General features: G+C 48.9%; 2 protein-coding genes across 4 annotated transcripts in view; one reads left to right on the top strand and one right to left on the bottom strand.

Annotated features, from left to right (window-relative positions):
- The window catches only part of TNKS (tankyrase), a 144857-nt gene extending 135458 nt beyond the window's left edge, over positions 1-9399 (top strand). Inside the window, exons 24-27 of the mRNA XM_074147026.1 lie at positions 631-736; positions 1571-1757; positions 2532-2688; positions 4270-9399. Of these exons, the coding sequence (XP_074003127.1) occupies positions 631-736; positions 1571-1757; positions 2532-2688; positions 4270-4356 (537 nt within the window). The 3' untranslated portion in view covers positions 4357-9399. The remainder of the gene's footprint in view (positions 1-630; positions 737-1570; positions 1758-2531; positions 2689-4269) is intronic.
- Positions 9400-10755: 1356 nt separating this feature from the next.
- On the bottom strand, positions 10756-15485 carry DUSP4 (dual specificity phosphatase 4). 3 transcript variants are annotated; one of them, XM_074147733.1, is made up of 6 exons: positions 15055-15485; positions 14010-14044; positions 12562-12569; positions 11993-12163; positions 11368-11587; positions 10756-11141 (listed from the first exon to the last, which is right to left on the bottom strand). In XM_074147733.1, exons 1-6 carry the CDS (start codon positions 15483-15485, stop codon positions 10756-10758), a joined length of 1251 nt encoding a protein of 416 aa, XP_074003834.1. The 3 variants fall into 3 exon arrangements, with proteins under 3 accessions (XP_074003834.1, XP_074003835.1, XP_074003836.1); XM_074147734.1 differs by lacking the exons at positions 12562-12569; positions 14010-14044 and adding an exon at positions 14765-14826 and having other exon boundaries at positions 11993-12129; XM_074147735.1 differs by lacking the exons at positions 12562-12569; positions 14010-14044 and having other exon boundaries at positions 11993-12129; positions 15083-15485.
- Positions 15486-17859: the final 2374 nt, after the last annotated feature.

Here is a 17859-nt window from a genome sequence, read left to right as displayed (position 1 = left end):
GTTCCTGAGCTCCAGCAAACCTCTGCTACTACATACCTGTTTGAAAAGTGAGCCTGTGCAGAGCCTTTGCAACTTGGCCCAGGAGATCATACATCCTGAAGTAAAATCTGCTTCCATCCTACTCCAAACTGAAGGTGAAGTCCTTTACAGAAACCACAGTGGTATTAAAGCACGTGGCTGGAATGATATCTCAAGATAGATTAAACAGCACGTCTTCTAGTTTCTTTCCTCAGAAGTTGTTTCTTTTCATAAAAATGCAACCTAAACCAGACAGCAACCCTCAAAAAGCTAGCTCAGATTGTTCAACAGAGCTCGAGGCAGAGATGGAAGGAGTTTCAGACAGTTTGTAGTTCTTAGTGGTACTACAAGCTCTGAGGTAAGAAGCCTGAAAGTCTTCCTTAAACCTGAGAACTTAGGTTGCAATTTCATAGTAGTTTTAACCATCTCTAAGTGTGTGCGACTGACTTGTTTGAAAGACTTCAGCCTTGCATGCGGAACAGCCATTGGGTTTCTTCATACCATTCACGTGTCTTACTCTCAGTTCCCCCGTCAAATTTATGCAAACTTTGTGAAACTATATTCCATTTCAATTCCAATTCAAGTATGGTTGGACCTGTTGTACCACTGCAGATTCAAAAGGTGGTGAACAAGAAGTTGCGAGAGAGATTCTGTCACAGACAGAAGGAGGTCTCAGAGGAGAATCATAATCATCACAACGAACGCATGTTGTTTCATGGTAAGGAAGTGATCTCTATTTGTATGTACTGGTATTTAACAAAGAAAGAAAAGCTTACAAGGACCCACAGGCAATGTTAATGTTGCTGTGTCACCACCCTGTACAGTAATTGTATTTCTACTCTAGGAATGCGGGGGTGGGGGTGGGGGGTGTGGAGTTAGTCTGTGTGGTTACTGCTATCCGAAAAGCTACACTGGATTGAAAAAAAGAGGGGGGAAAGGATTTCTGCTAAGCCATATCTTAGTCATTTCCAGTAAGGCTGCTGTGAGAAAGACAGGGTATCTTCTAGAAGAGGGGAGCAGCACACAGTAAAAGCGTTTTACCCTGGCAGTTCAGGCAACCATGAGGGAAAGAATCAAAACTGACCATGAGTTTCAGCAAGATGTTCTCTAGAAGCATCCAGAGGTGCCTTACAAATGACAGTTGCCTGAGGATCCTTCTGCCCTAGATCCTTCTATGATTCTGTGTAGGAAATTGGGTTTGGGTATGATTGTCCTGACATCTTGCCCCATCTTAACCAGTACTGACTGCTGGAGAAGGTATGCATTGACAAGATAAATTGCACTGAAATGTGAGTGGGGGGAAAGCCATTTAATGAGATCTGTGAAATGACTAAGAAATATGAGTCACACGTGGGATCTTGGTATATAACGATAAATCCCACACATCACTGCATCCTGCTGGGTATCGCCCCCTTCCAGCTGACTGAGCACTCTTTCTGGTATTAATGGTCTATTTGAGGCAGACAAGCTCCTCTTGACATAGAATCCTGTATTACTATAGGGCTTAACAAGTATGTATGATAACACATCATTTTGTGTCATTCTGTTCTAGGGTCTCCCTTTATTAATGCGATCATTCACAAAGGATTCGATGAAAGGCATGCATACATTGGAGGAATGTTTGGAGCTGGAATTTACTTTGCCGAGAACTCCTCAAAAAGCAACCAATATGTGTATGGGATAGGGGGAGGAACGGGCTGTCCCACACACAAAGACAGGTCCTGTTATATCTGCCACAGGTATGAGTCCAGCAGAGTTCCCTATATGTAATTCTGGCTGTCCTGGTTTTTACGATCCTGGCACAGGATGAATTGCAGGGAAAGAATAGCCACCTGAGCTTGGTCATGGCAGTAAAAATGCAGTTTTCCATTTGTCAAGGCTGAACAAAAAAGAATACAAATGCAGCAAGTCCCACAGAAAGGTCAAAAATTACATCTAAGCATAGAGTGAGTATAAATCAAAGTGAATTGTGGCTCAGGAAAGAGGCTTGAAACAGCAAGTTTGAAAATGAAGAGTCAGGGGAAAATAGCAATTAAACTCCAGGCACTCTCAGAACAAAACTGCAGTGCAAAGTAGTGGTCAGCAGTACAGGGTTGTACTATGGTTCAGATAATTTTGGAGGTAGTGAGCAGGACTTAATCACAGCTTTGTTTTGTACTGGAGTAGATCGATGAGCTTTTCACACTTTGACACCTGTCCATACCCTGCAGGTAGGAACACAGAGGAAGTTTCAGCTTCTTTCAACAGCTTTATATAAAATGAGCTAGAACAGGCCTCCATGTGAGGGCAAAACAAAGTGTGTGTTTTCCCTTCGCCGTGTCAAGATTATTTTTTTTTTAAGGTTTTTCTGTGACAGGTTTTATACAGCCTTAGAACTGGTTTCTAAAAGCGTTTCTCCAAAAAGCCTTGGGAAATTAATTTTAACAAAATAAACTCGAAAGTCTAAAATCATTCTGGAAGCATACAACTCCCAGTAAGATATTTTAAAATTATGTTTTCTTTTCTCCTTTTAGACAAATGCTCTTCTGTAGAGTGACCCTTGGAAAATCCTTTCTTCAGTTCAGCACAATGAAAATGGCTCATGCCCCTCCAGGGCACCATTCTGTTATTGGCAGGCCAAGCGTGAATGGACTTGCATATGCTGAATATGTTATCTATAGAGGAGAACAGGTATGTAGGGTTAGCAAGGACTGGGTTTATTGGAAGGGCAGAGCTTGGAGCTGGAAAGGGGATGTGACTGGTTTCCATACCAAATATGCTGTGATAACCTGGTTGATTAGAATTTTTATTTTTTTTCATTTAAATGTGGAAATAAAGTGAACTGTATCAAGCCAGCAAATGCTACTCCTATTCACTGAGCTGCTCTGATTTACACCATGCAGAATTGCCTAATTCCCCCTGTGCAGCACTGCTAGAGTCTAGTAAGAGTTGTAGTTTCTCTCAGTAGGCACTGCTTCTCCCATTGCATTTTACAGGCATTACTGCATTAACAAGAACACGTGCATTTCTGGGGCTCTTGTACGTATTGAGGATTCTGGGCTTTTTACCTCTAGATTCCCAGCAGTGACAGTGTCACTGCCTGCCAGAGACTACCCTTAAATGGCAGCCAAAGTAGCACAACAATCTTCAGGAGCTGATTTTTAATCTGAGTAAGTCAGCTAGACTCTTACTCTAGAAAAGCAGTTTGCTTAGTACTCTGGATGGCTCCAAGATTACATCGTAAATTCAGTTTGGAAGGAACCTTGGGGAGGTCACCTACACCAGCCTCTTGTTCACGCTGAATTTGGACCAAATTGCTGAGGGCTTTCTTTGACCAGGTAGCTCTTGAAGGCTTCAGAGAATGGTGTTTCACAGCCTCTTTCAGCAGCTTGTTCCTTTCTTTAATTATCCTCAGAGTAAAAAATATGTTCTTTGTATCCAATAGGAACCTCCCCTATTTTAATCTCATTCTCCTGCTGCGCAGCTCAGAAAGGAACTGTTTTCTCAGTAGCCTTCCGTACATGATGGAAGGTTGCTATGATGTTGCGCAAAGCCTTACCTTCTCTGAACTGAACAAGCTCATCTCCCTCACCCTTTCCTTGTTTATCCTGCGTGCTCTCGTCTTGACTATCTTCTTGGTCCTTTGCTGAACTTGGGTCCAGCTTGTTGGCATCTTTCTTGTATTGGAGGGCCCAAAAGTTGTATACAGGTAGTTGTCTAGGTTCCTCTGAATAAGGCCCTGCCCTCCAGCAGCTTTAGCTTTGTTCTGGGACTAAACCCCCTGCCAGCTGTTTTCAGAAAACACTGGACAGATGACTGTGTTACATACTTTGGGTGTGCCAAGTATTTTACTGCCAGTAAAGGCGTTTGCAGGTCACATGGCAAGTCAGTGAGAGTTTTAAAGTCCGACTACGTCAGTCATCTGAGACTTTTGAATAACTTTCAGGCCATGGCTGATCTGTAGGATTAGCTAACAAGGAGAGTAACTCTGATTGTGAATTCCTGTTGCACACAATTTCTGGCAGTATCTACATGGAAGAAACTTCTTTCTGCTAGTATATTATCAAACGTATTAACTACATGGAGCAGTTCGCACTGGGTGCTGGCTAGGTTTGAAATATCTTCTTTCTTTTGCACTCTGAACAGAGAGCTGGTTCTTGCACTGTTCTTCCTGGTCACTGTTCACAGTGAAATCCAAAATGTGAACTTGCTGAGTGTACCGTGCCCTTGTATAAAGCAATGTTGTTGTTTTTTTTCTTGACTGACTTTCAGGCATACCCAGAATATCTCATTACATACCAGATTGTGAAACCAGAAGCTCCCTCACAGACAGCAACAGCAGCAGAGCAAAAGACCTAGTAGCTACAGAGCAGTGAAGAAGGATGTGACTTCAATCTTGGACTGAATGGATACGTGTTTCAGAAAATCAGTATCATATAAAATTCTTAACAACCTGGAAATAAGCTGTATGTCTTTTATAAAGCATTGCTGTCTTGGATACGATAAGAGTAACTCTTGCATACTCAACTGCTACTGTTCCTTTTGAGGAAAGTTTACAAGGGACTGCCTTTTAATAACATATCTCAGGCTCCTAGTCTCTGCAGTTACCATGTGTAAAATAATGTTATTTTGATCTAGACTTTGGGAACATTATTGTGCAAACAAAAATCTTTTATCAGTGCCATCTCACATGATAAAATTTAAGACACTACTATCCTAGTTATTTTATTTGCAGATAAATTGCATTAAGCCCATAATTTTCTTTTCAGCATACACCATTCATTTTATGTTTTCGAGGCATCCTAGTCAACTATTTATTTTCCTTTTGTATTCTAAGTTGAGCCAGAACCTTCTTAAAGATATTTTGCACAAAGTCAAGTTGACTAAAATCATTAACAATGCAATATAAATTTAATCTGAGAAGGGGCTAGGTCCAGTTCTTCAATATAGGGTTTTTTTGCACACCTCTGAGCAAACGATAATATGAGTGAGTGTAACTTTTGAGTGGAAACAAATCATGTCAGTTCACTGCTTTGTCTGTGTGAGTTTTCTGGATGAAGCCCTATGAAGTGTTTGCAAGGGTAACACCAGCTCTTGTGCTTGGAAGAACTTCATAAAGCAGGTCAATGCCCTCTGCTGGCATCTCTAAAAGAACATTTTATAAGGCTCCTATTAAGTACACGCAGTTTGTGAAATGTTCTCCAGTTACAGTGCTGTATGGTTTTGCTGGGAGATAGCAGATGAAAAGTCAGAAGATGGCATACATGAGGGCAGATCTGGTTCATGTCCCTCTCTGTAATATGAGACCCAGTAAATGGGTTTCACACTGGTGAGGGAGAGTGTATTATTGCAGTTTCATGTCATATCTTTGTGTGTGATGTCACAGTTGAAGAGCTTAAGGGATTTACAAAAATAATAATTTTTTTAAATATCAATTTTACATTTTGATGAGAACAGAATTTTAAAACAGTTGGCAAGTGGATTTGTTTGCAGGTATACCAGAGAACAAAGCTAGGATTTATTCACTCTAATCCCCTTCCCCACAAGTTCCCAGGTTTATTTCGCTGGGTAAGAGACAGTTATTTTTAAGCATTGTGTAGCACAGCATCAAAGAATTTCAAAAGTCCCCCATAATGGAGGATATACGTTTAACAAAAGTAGAAATTGATTTCTTTTTTGTGTTGTTTTTACAGCTTTAGAGAAGGTTGAAAGTGGAGGCGTGTTATTTTTTTTTTTCTTAACAACCAATACCAGATGTGCTTCAGTGTTTGAGCATGTAACAACTGGAGAAAAAAAAGCGTTCCTTTGAACACGACACACTACATTTCCCTGTCAACCAGCACTATTTAGATCTGATGAATCCAGTTCATGCATTCAGGTTTTATCTCCCTTAAAGCAAGGAAACAACAGAATAGTGTGCTTCTAGTTTATAAAAATGTGTTCCCCACAAGTGGGATTTTGCTGACATGTTTGGATAAAACAAACTTAAACCTGAAAAGCGTTTCACTTTCAGCTTTAAAACACAAAATTTTCATTTTTAACATTGACATTAACGTTGAAGCAAGTTACTCTCACAGAGGAATTTCCCCCACTGTAAAATCAGTCATTTGATGCAATCTGGCTACCTGCACATCATCTGTTTGTAATATCTCTAAAGAGAACTTTAGAAACAGCAATATTCCAACAGATCTTGAACTTCGGGTTTTATTTTTCTTGAGCTGGCAGTGGATATACGGTTCTCGCTTCATTCTGTGACCTGATTAAATATGTAGCTTCGAAGTCCAAGCCAGGCCTTAGCCTAGTTGTCCTTTTAATCAAATTTCATTGATAAAATTGGGTGCTTGTATTTTGGCTACTTGTTTAATAGTGTTAGGATTGCAAAGATCACCTCTAGGCTCTGAAGCTTTGTATTCATCATTTAAGTTTGGGGTTTGTTTTTAACTTAGTTAATAATGGAGTGGGGGATGTGACTATCTACACTAGTGTTTTGGATAGCAGAGTGGGTGTTGCTCGCCATCCCCAGTTAGACATAGTTTCAAATGGTAAAACAGTTGTGCTGCTTAGGTGAGCAAAATGGTTGATGTGGGTGTGGAAGTTAACAGCTTTACATCTTTCAAAAACAAGAACAAACCTAAAAACGAAAACCCCACCAAGCCCGCACCAGATTCTGTTCTTGCTTGTTGTTTCCGGTGTGCTGATTGAACTAATGGCTAGTCTGGATTTCTTCTGCAGCCTTGAACTTCTAAAGGCTAAAAATACTGTCCGGTATCTTTGAGCTGCCAGTGTTAACGTATCTGATGTTCTGTGCAGAGTAAAGGTGCTGTGTGAGGAAATAATTTTGCAGTGATTTTTGTCTTGTAATGACGTGATCTCATATCCGTTTGTGGCCAGACCGAGATGAGTACCCAGGCCTGATGATGCGTCTGTGTGTTGTAGAAACCTGTGCAGGAGTAGCGTCCGCCTCTCCTGGCCTATGTTGTTGTAGCTCCTCTTACAACTTAAAGCAAGGTGAGGATCTGCCCATCAATATCAAAGTTACCTGTGAAAAAGCTGGTTGTGGTGGTAGAGCTGCAGTTGGCCGGTTGTTAATGGTACAAATGTTGCTGCTTTAGCTGAGGGAGTTGACTTGATGCCTCCTAATTCTAGAGAATGGGACCTTAAGAAAAGCACGCCCCCGTAACTAGGCAGCTGCTGCCCCCTGAGAAAGAAAGTTTTTCAACTTCCTGAGAAGCTCCCCTGATAATGGGATGCTCATTTGCAGCATTGGGAGGCACATTAAGAACTGAGGATGCAAGAACATGCCGGGCTAAGCCACCTCATAGCCTTGGGAGCCTGGGCACCTCTCACTGGCTCCAGAAAGAACTATTCCTACTGGGACAGAACGTGGTGTCTGCTGGGTAAAGGGATAGTTATGTCTCAGGCCTGTTGATTTTTGTCCGTGTCCCTTTGAGGCAGGATTTTGAAACGTCTGTGCAGTTCATCACAGGACCCAGTAGGCAAAACAGAAAGAAACTTCACCACGTGGCAAAGAAGGGAGGGCTCTGCTCTCCATTGCTGAAATTGTTTCCGTGAGACAGAATTAGGTACCTGGTGCAGAGTGACATTGCAGTCTGCAATGCTGTCAACAAAACTTCTGTTACGATTAAAAGCAGAGAGAACAGTACCTTAATAAGGTGTATCTTAGTTTCTCAGCCTTATTTTTATCTGCCAGTTTATTTTGGTCCCAGCTCCACAGAGACTGTTACAAACCTTTTGTAGTAGCTCCACCGTTTTGCAGTCACTATTGGTCTTTGTCCGGTGTCTGTGTGTTCTAACCTCTCTTTCAATGTCTGCATGTGATGCAGTTGAATCCCACTGCATTATGCAGCAGGAATTTATTTTGCCTGGAAATTTTTATACTTATTGATAACGGAATGCCCCAAAACAAAGTTCTACACTGAAGCAGAAAGAAAGCCCTGCAAAATGTTCTGTGCTGCTGGCTTTGATGGGCATCAGGCACAGAATAGCCATGTGGTACCTGGGATAGAGTAGCTTCTGGAGAAGGGCACTTCCTTGGCTCTGGAAACCAGCTGATCCTACTGTTTGTTGTGGGTTAGAGGAGATTTCCGCTTCCCATGAATGCATGAAGTGCTGAGGGAGGCCAACATTCATGCCACTGTGTGGCCTGTGGGAACTGCTTAGGACAGTGGCAAGTCTTCTTGAAAAAAGACTCCATCCCTGCAGTGAAGTCAGAGCTCCTGCACCGTACCTGCTTACCTAGAATTTCCACATGGGACTGTTAACAGAAACTACCCAGAACAGATTTTTCCAAAAGATGGGGAAAAGAAAGGGTCTAACCACAAAACAGTTTAGTTTGAACATTGCTAATCGTTCTCAGAAGCTGAAGATCAGGAAGCGTGTGAATTTATTTTTAATGGGATTTCTTCCTTCCTGTGCTGCTTCACCACAGAAAATCTAGCTCAGAAATCTAAAAGGAGATACATCTAATGCATGCTTCGGTCATCTTAAGCCATGCTGCAGCTCTGGTGAGAAACGTGGAAAAGTAACAGATTGTCCATTCTAGCCACAAGTAGCGAGTGGCTTGTGAACCTCTGTAGACTTGAATCCATTGATCAGAGGTGGTGGCTTTGGCACTGTCCAGAGCATGCTCTGGGTCTTTCAGAGAGCAGCAGGACATGCGCAGAGATGGAGTGGCAGTGTTCCCACCTCTGAACACATCGTAGATGTGAAGCCTAGAGGACCAGGGGACAGCATATGAGTGTTAAGACTTCTGAATGAGCCCATGAATCAGTAGGGAACAAGAGAAAAGGATGCATTTCCCATTACGCTAACACACGTGCCTGTCAGGTTATATGATCTGGCTGGTTTCGGTATATCTATTTCTGTCTTACTGAACCTGCCGGTGGCAAGTTTTAGTGTTGGTTCCATTGATTACTAATGTAGTTTGATTAGAGGCTCTGTATTACAAGGTAATTTTGACACTTTCTTAACATCTGCAAAACTTGCTTCAGCTTTGGAAATTGAAATGGGAATTTTTCTGTGCCGCAGTCCCGTAAGCCTTGTGGATTTTCATTCCTAATTGCTTTCTCTGCCAACCCAAATGGCAATTGTTACCTGGGGTTTGAGTTTTTAGACCCTTTTTTGTATAACTTGTTTTCATAACTAGCCCTGTGTTTTTCCTCTCTTGGTTGCCAATTACCTGGAGCTGGGATATCATTTATTTATTTACTCCTTTACCCTCTCTCTCAAAAAAGACAACGGGCAGGTTCTCAACCTACCTACAGGTGGACTTTAGGTAACATCTCTGTAACAACTGAGTTTGATCTATAAATGTGCTTGGCTAAATGTCTGATCTGCAATACTTGTAATAGTTTAAAATTCAATAAATGCATTTTTAACAGTTGCTCTGTGAAAGCTGAGTGTTTGTACCAACTGCTATTCTGTCTTTGGTCTTAGGATAAACCCATGCCAGCCACAACTGTTGAAAACAGTTTTATTTTTATTTTCTCCAAACAACTTGTTTTCTCCCTCCCTCAGGCAATAAATAAAAAGTTAATTTCTAAAAAAAAAAAAAAAAACAAAAACATAAAACAAAACCATACATATGTACATCAGCCACACAGGCATCTTGTGTGTCGGATTGGACTGGGGGGGGAAGGAGAGAGGTAGGGTGGGAAGGCTCCAGGTGGGTTGAAGATGAGGCATGTTCCAGGCTTGGACCAAAAGCTGCAGCAGCTTTGCACAGGTGAGCAAGACCCAGCTCAGGTGGAGAAGGGCACATGAATGTTGTACAAAGAGCCCGTCCTGTAGTACACGCTGGTCATGAGATGGAGGAAGTTTGGAAATGATGGATGGATGACATCCATCCCTGGGCCAGCTACCTGCTTCTCTCCATTACAGTCCAACCATGTCCCATGCTGCTCCTCTGGAAGAAGAGCAGCAGTAGGATGGGTAGAGAGGAAATCAAACAGAGGACTCAAAAGCTCAGACTGCTACCCCTACACTTTCTTCCTCCTCTTGAAGCCACAGGAGATTGGACATAAGTTTTGCAGGAACCAGAGAGGCAAGAAAAGAGGCATTTAGGACTACATCTCCTCCAAACCACCTCCTAGCCAGAGATTGCTCTCCTCCATGGGAATGGGCTCAGCTGATGCCTGGGCAGGTGCCTGCCAGCTCCTGCATCCCTCCCTAGGCACTGGCAGGGGTGAGGTTGGCTGCAGACAGCCCTGTGCCACCACTCCCGCTTGCCCCAGGGCCCTGCCTGCCGCTCTGCTTGTCACCCAGTGTAACTGCCTCAGGTAAGCAGCACCCACCACACGCACCCATGTCCCTTTGTGCAAGGCGAAGGACTGCTGCACTGAAAAGAGGGTATGCTCCTTCTTCAACCCAGCTGAGCTAGAGGCAGAAATAAGGGAAGAAGGGGAGGTGTATCTTTTTTAAAAAAAGGACAATAAAACAGGGATGGATAGAGATGAAGACCAGGCACTTGAGGAAACCCAGTATACTATTTTTTTCCTCCCCCAAAGAGCCTGGACAATGGCAGGGTTTGTGGCTTTTACAACTTTCATGCTTTCAAAACATAAAATTAAAAAGCAAAAAAAAACCAACAAGATGAGGTAAGAAATTTCTCTACGAAAAAGACGTTGAGTCCAGGGTGAACGGCAGTGTCCGGCGCTATTGCTTAACATGGTGGGACTCCATGCCCACCTGCCCCCTCCACACCTGGCACTATCTGCCTGGCTGGCCTCAGCCCCTGAGCTAACAGCTGGGCGACGTGGTGATGGGGCTGTGCAGGTATGGGAGGCTGCTGGGGGTGGCATGGACACCAACAGAGACTGGGAAGCTGAAGACGAACTGGGAGGTGGGAGTGGAGGTGGCCTTGCCCCTCTCCCGCAGTGTCCCCGAGGGGCTGACAGCTTCCACTGCACATGAGGTGGCCAACACCTGTGACTCAAACTGCAGCAGCTGCCCCATGAAGCTGAAGTTAGGGGAGATGATGCTCCGGCGCTGCTTGACGAACTCAAAGGCCTCCTCCAGCTTGACGCGCTTCTTCATCATCAGGTAAGCCAAGCAGATGGTGGCGGAGCGGGAGATACCAGCCTGGCAGTGGACTAGGACCCGGCCGCAGCACTCCTTCACTGAGTCTGGAGGACAACGGGATGAGACATGAGACCAGCAACCTTCCAACAAAGCCCAACCCCTCGCCAAGCCTGCAGATGGTGGCTGACCTCCCACCCACTAATGCAACAAACGGCCTGGACTCTGCTGCGCCCCAGTGCCCTCTGAGCCAAAGGCTCCAGGTCTTTGAGGCAGGAACCTCTACCCCTGGTGAAACACACACAGACACAGGCCCTCTGCCTAGGTACTCACCGATGAACTCAATTGCCTCCATGAACCAGGAGCTGATGTCAGCTTTGTGGTTGTCCTCCACGGGGATACACTTGTACTGGTAGTGCCCCTCAAAGTGGTTGGGGCAGTCTGAGGAGACGTTCAACAGTGCTGTGATGCCCAGTGCATCAAGCATGTCCCGCCGGGCAGCGTGGTAGGCGCTGCCAAGGTAGAGGAAGGGAAGGATTTCCACGGGGCCACCCTGTTACAAAGAAAAACAACAGATATGGGGTGACCAGGGGACAGCAGTGAGCAGGGGACATAGCCAGATGGCTTGGAACCTGGCACCTGATCCAGGGCCCTCAGAAGAGGGAGCCAAGGCTGCCTTTCTGAGCTGTTAAAACCCATTTCAGTCCCCCTCTCCTCCTGCTTCATCCCATTCAGGAGCGGGCAAGTGTGGTTAACGGGATTTGGGCTTGTCCACTCCCCAGGGAGCACAAATGCCCTGGGATCAGAAGGACCACCATGCTCTCCCATGAGAGAAAAGGGAGCAGGGCTTTGGCTCTGCAGGTCTCAGCTAAGGGAGAGCAGAGAGACTCCAGCAGGACCAGGCTGCAATGCTGGAAGGAGCGGTGAAAACAACTGAGCACTGGGATTCTAGACATACCTGGTCATGAAGGGGGGTCCCACAGGAACTGCAGCCCAAATCCAGGGGCTCAGCGCTGATGGGGGGTGACACGTTGCTCAGGGACTTGGTTTTTGCACAGAATTCAGGGTACTCCGAGGAGAAACGCTCATAACCCCCTGCAAGAAGAGAGGCAGGAAACGTTATCCCAGGCTACAGGCACAGCACTGCAGAACAGCATAGCCAGAGCTGATGCGCCTCGCTGTGCCCCTTACCACTAGATGATGCTACAGTGATAGAGAGTGGTCTCCTGCCCCAGGATGAACAACCAGGCTCCTGGGAGCAAGAGGGGGAATCCTTGAGGCCCCAACACGCCCTTGAAGCAAGAGCTCTGCAATGGTCTTGGCTGCCCGAAGTCTCTGGCCCAGGGTTTAGTCCCCTACACGCTGCCAGCCAAAACCCCAGATGGAGGCCAAGGTTGCTCTCTAAGATGATGGAGAGAGGATTTATTCCCAGCATCCTCTGACTTTAACGGGAAAAGCTGCTCCCATTAGTCCCAAAGACTGTTCAGTTTCCAGCTTCCCCAGACACATCATCCTGCCACAAAGCACAGGGAGGTCTCTCACTTCCCCAGCCTGACCCACCAGCCCAGAGTTCCCAAAAAAAACAGGCCAGGGAAGCCCTGGCACTGGCCAGGTAAAGTGAATCTAACCCCACAGCAAAGCTGCTCTCCAGAGACAGGTGTCCACTGCCTCTCAAGGACATGGGTGCAAGATGAACACAGAGGTGAGTGCCCTGTGACAGAGCAGCTTGCTCCTTTGACCTGCTGCCAGGGGATAAGCAAAGGTGACTTCAGATCTTCCTAACGGCAGGCAAAACAAGAGCAAACCCCATCAGCTTCCCGGGATGGGGAAACTGCAGTGCTGGCTGCAGATAAAGACCTCTGGTGAGATTTCCCTCTCTCATTCAAATGAAATCAGCAAACCTAGCACCCTTGTAGAGTCTGAACTCGAACCAACAGAAATCAGGTATTTTACCATCACCACAGGAACCTAGTTAGACCAAGCCCTGACTTCCAGGAAAACTCCTGGACTCCCCCGCAACTGCAGTGCCTTTGCCTGCAGATTTGGGCTTGCCAGAGCACACACAGCAGGGTACCTATTCCTCTATCCAGCCTTAGCTCAGGCTGCCCTGAACAAGGCTGGGTGTTCAAAAGGCCAGTGGATGCAAACATCTCCAACAAAGCAGCCTGGGAATCCCTAGGCAGCTGGAGACCAGTATTGCCAGCATCTCGGTGTCCTTTATGGTTCCTCCTATGGTTTCACAAGGAAGGGCTCTAGTACCTTACGGCAGAAACATGCGTATGCATCACTGATTTTGCATTGTCTCTCCCACACGAGCAGGACAGTTTGCACAGGCTGCAGTTCCAGGGCCTGACATCCCTTCACAGTCCTACTGGTTTGATGTGGAGGAGCACCCAGACCCAAGTGCAAGTGCCCCTGTTAGACACCTTCAGGAGGTCTGATCTGAAAATCCCAGGATCTACCACATCCCACTCCGGTAACCATCACACCATCCTGAGCTGCCCAGGGTGATGGGCAGCAATGGGCTCTCCTTGGAAAAGCAAAGAGGCCCTTTCAAACAGCCAAAGGTGTTTCTCTTTAATGTATCTCATCAGATCTAATGCCAGTTCAGTCAAGGGCCGCATCCAGCATCTCCATCCAGCTGTGTGCAGATCCCACCTGTGCATGTAGGCCCTGCCCAGCACAGGAACCACGCTCTGTGGGTGCCCATTGCCGAGCGACATGCAGCCGGGCTGTTTCACGGGGAACCTGGCAGCAGTCTGCCCTGCACAAAAACAGATCTGTCTTCATCCTGCCCCGCACCCAAGAGATCTGCATTTGGACAGGCACAGTACTGGGTTAGAGCAGCTCTCCTGAAACAAGAGCCACCTCGATGATTTTAGTAGCTCTGTGCCAAGTGAGGAAGAAGTCTCCAGTGCCAAGACAGGGTCTCTAGGAGCCCGTTCCCTCGAAAGAAGAGATTGGAAACCCCTAACAACCTCCGGTGAGAGACACAGGGGCACCAGAAGCTCTCAGCTGACAAAGGCCACCCTTGAAGCACAGCGGTGTTTCCTGCCACATGCGCAGCTCCCAGCACCACAACGGCTCGTGGCAGAGGACCCGAAATCTTGTTCCCAAGCAAGCCCTCGCTGTGCAGGCACTCCCGCAGCAGCGCATCGTATCGCATCCTTGGAACAGCTCCTGCTGTTTTTACTGTATCTAGTACAACGGGAGCGCTCGCTCCTCCATCTATCAAGCCTCTTAATGGATTTGCTACTCTGCATACGCATCCTCACCCCTGCTGTAAGTAAACCAGGGAATAAATCAACTCTCAGGCTGTAAACAAAAAAGAAAAAACCCCACAGAGCTCATCCAGGACCCCCTGCTGAGCATCCCCCTCCCCTAAATCATCTCACGGCAGCCCTCAGGACCAGCAGGTCCAACAGCTCACAGCATCTCATTTAACATATGCCGACACCAAGAGCACGGCGGGGGGAGGAAGCCCCCATCGCTGCTGTAGTCGCAAAAGGAGCCCGGAGGCTTCCTGGGTGGGGGGTTCTGCCCCCTGCAAAGCCACATCGGCGTGACACCAGGTATTTGGTCCTGCACAAATACCTTCTCCGCACCGCGGGACTGGGGACGCACTCAAACAAAGCGGGGGGGGGGGGGGGGGGGGGGGGGGGGATCCCCCCGGCTTCCCTCTGGAGCGGCTTGTGCCATTGGGCTTGCCCCTTGCTCCCCCGGGCTCTGCCGGCCGGTCCCCGGCGGGGGCACGGCGTCCGCCCAGCCCGAGGTGGCCCAGCCCGCTTTCCCCTCGGGCCACCCGCGCGTGGGGTGGGCGAACCGTCCCAGGACCCCCACCTCCGGGGACAATCACAGCTTGGCTGCCCGCGCTCCCCCACCCCCCCAAAAACGAAGCACCCACCCCCTTTCCCCCCACTCCGGCTCCCAACTCCCGGCAGGAGGCGGGAAGAGGTTGGGACCCATTCCCAGCGCCCACCGGCCACCCCCGGTCGTCCCTGTGCGTGTGCGTGTGTCCGCCGCCCCCCCCCCCCTCCCCGGTCAGTACCTGCCAGGAGGCGGATGTCGGCGCGCGCCGTGTCGCGGCGGAGCGCGCGCACCACCAGCGCCACGGTGCTGTCCTCGCGCAGGGCCTCGGCGCGCGGGCTGCGCTCGTCGTACACCACCACGGCGGCGTAGAGGCCGGCCCGCAGCCGCGCCCGCACCTCGCCCTCCGCCGGCAGGATCTGCTCCAGGCTCACCGCCCCCTTGGCCCGCCGCCGCACGATGGTGTTGCAGCGGACGTTGAGGGCCCCGCGGATGTGCCCGGCGCTGTGGGCCAGGAAGGGGCGGCAGTCTAGCACCAGGCACCGGCCGGGGCCACCGGGGCTACCGGCGCCGGCCTCGTCGTGGCACACCAGGCGCCGCAGCGCGCTGCCCTCCATCTCCCGCAGCCCCTCGGTGGCCACCATGGCGAGCGGGGAGAAGGCGGCGGGGCGCTGCGCCCGGTGCCGGTGCCGCTCGCGCACCCCCGCGCGCGCGGCGCAGCCTTTACTACCCGGCGGCGGCCGGCTCGCGGCCCCGCCCCGCCCCGCGCCGCCCATTCATCCCGCGCCGGGGCCGCATGAATGGACGGAAGGCGGGCGCCGGCGACGTCACCGCCTCCATTCACAAAAAAAAAAGAAACCCGGCCTCTCTGCCAGCCGGCCATGTTCTCCTCGGGGGGGGGAGGGGGGGAATTATTTGTGAATGGGGGAGAGCGGCGGGCGGCGCCGCGCCTTTGTCACGGCGGGGCGGCCCCTGGGCCAGCGGCCCGTGCCCCGTGTCACCCCCGCCGGGCCCCCCTGCGGGCCACAGGCGCTGCAGGGCACCCCTGCGCGCGCATTACGTACACGTGCGTGTTCGCGCGCCGCTGGGCACACACTCCTGTGCACACACATGTACGCACACGCACCGTAGAGCGCACACACACATCGCCGGGCACAGACGAGTGCACACGCTGCGCGCCCTCCCCTCTCCGCCTTTGTCTCCGCCTTAGCTCCCCTTCAGGCTGGGCTGGCTGCCGCGGCAGGGGGCATTAAGAGGGGCCGGCTGAAAGCTCTGCAGGGTCCCTCTGATTACCTATCTGCCGCCGCCACGTTTTCCCTGTCAGAAAATGACAGCTCATTAGCTGCAGAGCCTTAAAAACACCACAGCACCCTGCCAGGGAAGCAGCCCCGTGGAAGGCTCCTCAGTTTGGTTCCTCACGTGGAGGAACGCTATTTTCGGCTAAAAGCCAAAGGAGTAAATTCGCAGCCCTGAAGTGACCCCAAAAGGATCTCCCTCTAACCACCACTTAACCACCAAGTAGTCCTTTCACCCAGAACCCCCCTTTTGGGCTGCTTTCAAACTAAAGCTGCACCACAAACGCCAACTTCAGCAACTGTGCTCAGGGCATTCAGAGACCTGAAGGCGCTCAGCTACCCTCATGTGGACCTGGACGTGGTGTAAGGTTAAGGGCCCAACGGTTATCCAAGTCCATCTGCCCCAGTTGCTGCTTTCCACAGAGGGCAGCATTTGGACAGGCAGCTTGGCGTCCCCTCCCCAGCAGGCTCGGTAGCTGTTTATTTGGGCAAGGCAGGGTAACACCTTGCTGCATGTGCCTACCTGGGAGGAATCCAGCCTGCCATGCACGTTCGAGGCCTACAGCTGGTGACACTCCTGTGTCCTGCTGCTGCCCCTCCCTTATGCTCTGCTCTCTGACTGCTGTTGGATTCTCCCCTCCATCTGCATCAGCTTGATCTTTGCACCCCCGGCTTTTTTGTGTGCTGTGCCAATCCTTTTTGATCTTTGCACCCCCGGCTTTTTTGTGTGCTGTGCCAATCCTTTGCCAGCCAAGCCGAATCTGATTAGCCATGGGGGAAACATAGCTGCCATTTGTATAGTACACCCCACTCCAGGAACGTATTTATTTGAGCCTGTTGCCTAATACAACAGGGGTAGAAGGCTAATATTCTCCTGTTCCCGCCTGCATCAGACATGAGGGAAGAAGAAACCTATTTCTGTTGAACTAATGCAGACTCTGACTGGCCAGCAACATGCCAGGGACATGCTTTCTTCCTTCAGAGAATACCATCAGAGACCAAAAAACTCAAAACGAGAATCTGATTTCAAACTAATTAAAAATTACACTCGTAGCAACTTGACTTGAACTTAAGTTGGACCATCAAAATGTCTTTGGAAGTTTTACTCAAGAGCTGATGCCAAAATATGCTGGTTTTCTTTGCTCCTCTTGTGCAGGAGATGTTGGCCACTAACATGTGATGAGCTCGCCTGCTGTCCTCAGTGCCTTCTGCACTATTCACTCCAGCTTTTACACTAAAATTGATGACCGGGGCACAGAGGATATGTCCTTGGAGGCAGGGCCTGGCATCCTAAATTTTCCCTTTCTGGTCCAGCGTGTGACTGGCCCAAACAGGTCTGCAGTCGGAGAGGAAAGCAACATTGGCATGAGTAGACGAGAAGGGGATTTGGGCTGCTGTCCCTAGGTGCTTGTGTGACCATTGATGGAGGACGTTATTTCAGGATGGACCATGGATGGGTGTGTCTGCATGTGCATCTGATGGAGGTTTCCAAGGGTTTCCATGTGCCTGAAACCTCTGCCCATTGTGCATCCCTTCCTGCTGTGTGGAGGTGGCAGGTTCTTGGCTCTTTCTTCCTGGAAAATAAACTGCACCCAGCCATGCTGCTAGAAATGCCTTTCTCACAGCTGTGCTCCTGGCTGGTCACATCTGGAGCTGATGCTGTGGTGAACACAGTGGAACAGAAAGCTGGCAGCGGGGAATTTGAACCCAAAGGTGAGAGTAC

This window comes from Numenius arquata, chromosome 5 (assembly GCF_964106895.1).
Source record: "Numenius arquata chromosome 5, bNumArq3.hap1.1, whole genome shotgun sequence".
Lineage (NCBI taxonomy): Eukaryota > Metazoa > Chordata > Aves > Charadriiformes > Scolopacidae > Numenius > Numenius arquata.
The sequence above is the reverse complement of the archived record's forward strand: the minus strand, read 5'-3'. Positions and strand labels throughout refer to the sequence as shown.

What these genes read in the sequence shown, in the direction of transcription:
- DUSP4 (XM_074147733.1), bottom strand. Translation starts at nt 15,485, where the DNA reads ATGGTGGCCACCGAGGGGCTGCGGGAGATGGAGGGCAGCGCGCTGCGG. An exon ending in CGGGGAGGGGGGGGGGGGCG is followed by an intron (nt 14,045 to 15,054) that starts GCGGACACACGC and finishes TTGTCAGCTGAG; the next exon opens with AGCTTCTGGTGCCCCTGTGT. An exon ending in GGACCCCCCTTCATGACCAG is followed by an intron (nt 11,588 to 11,992) that starts GTATGTCTAGAA and finishes TCTTTGTAACAG; the next exon opens with GGTGGCCCCGTGGAAATCCT.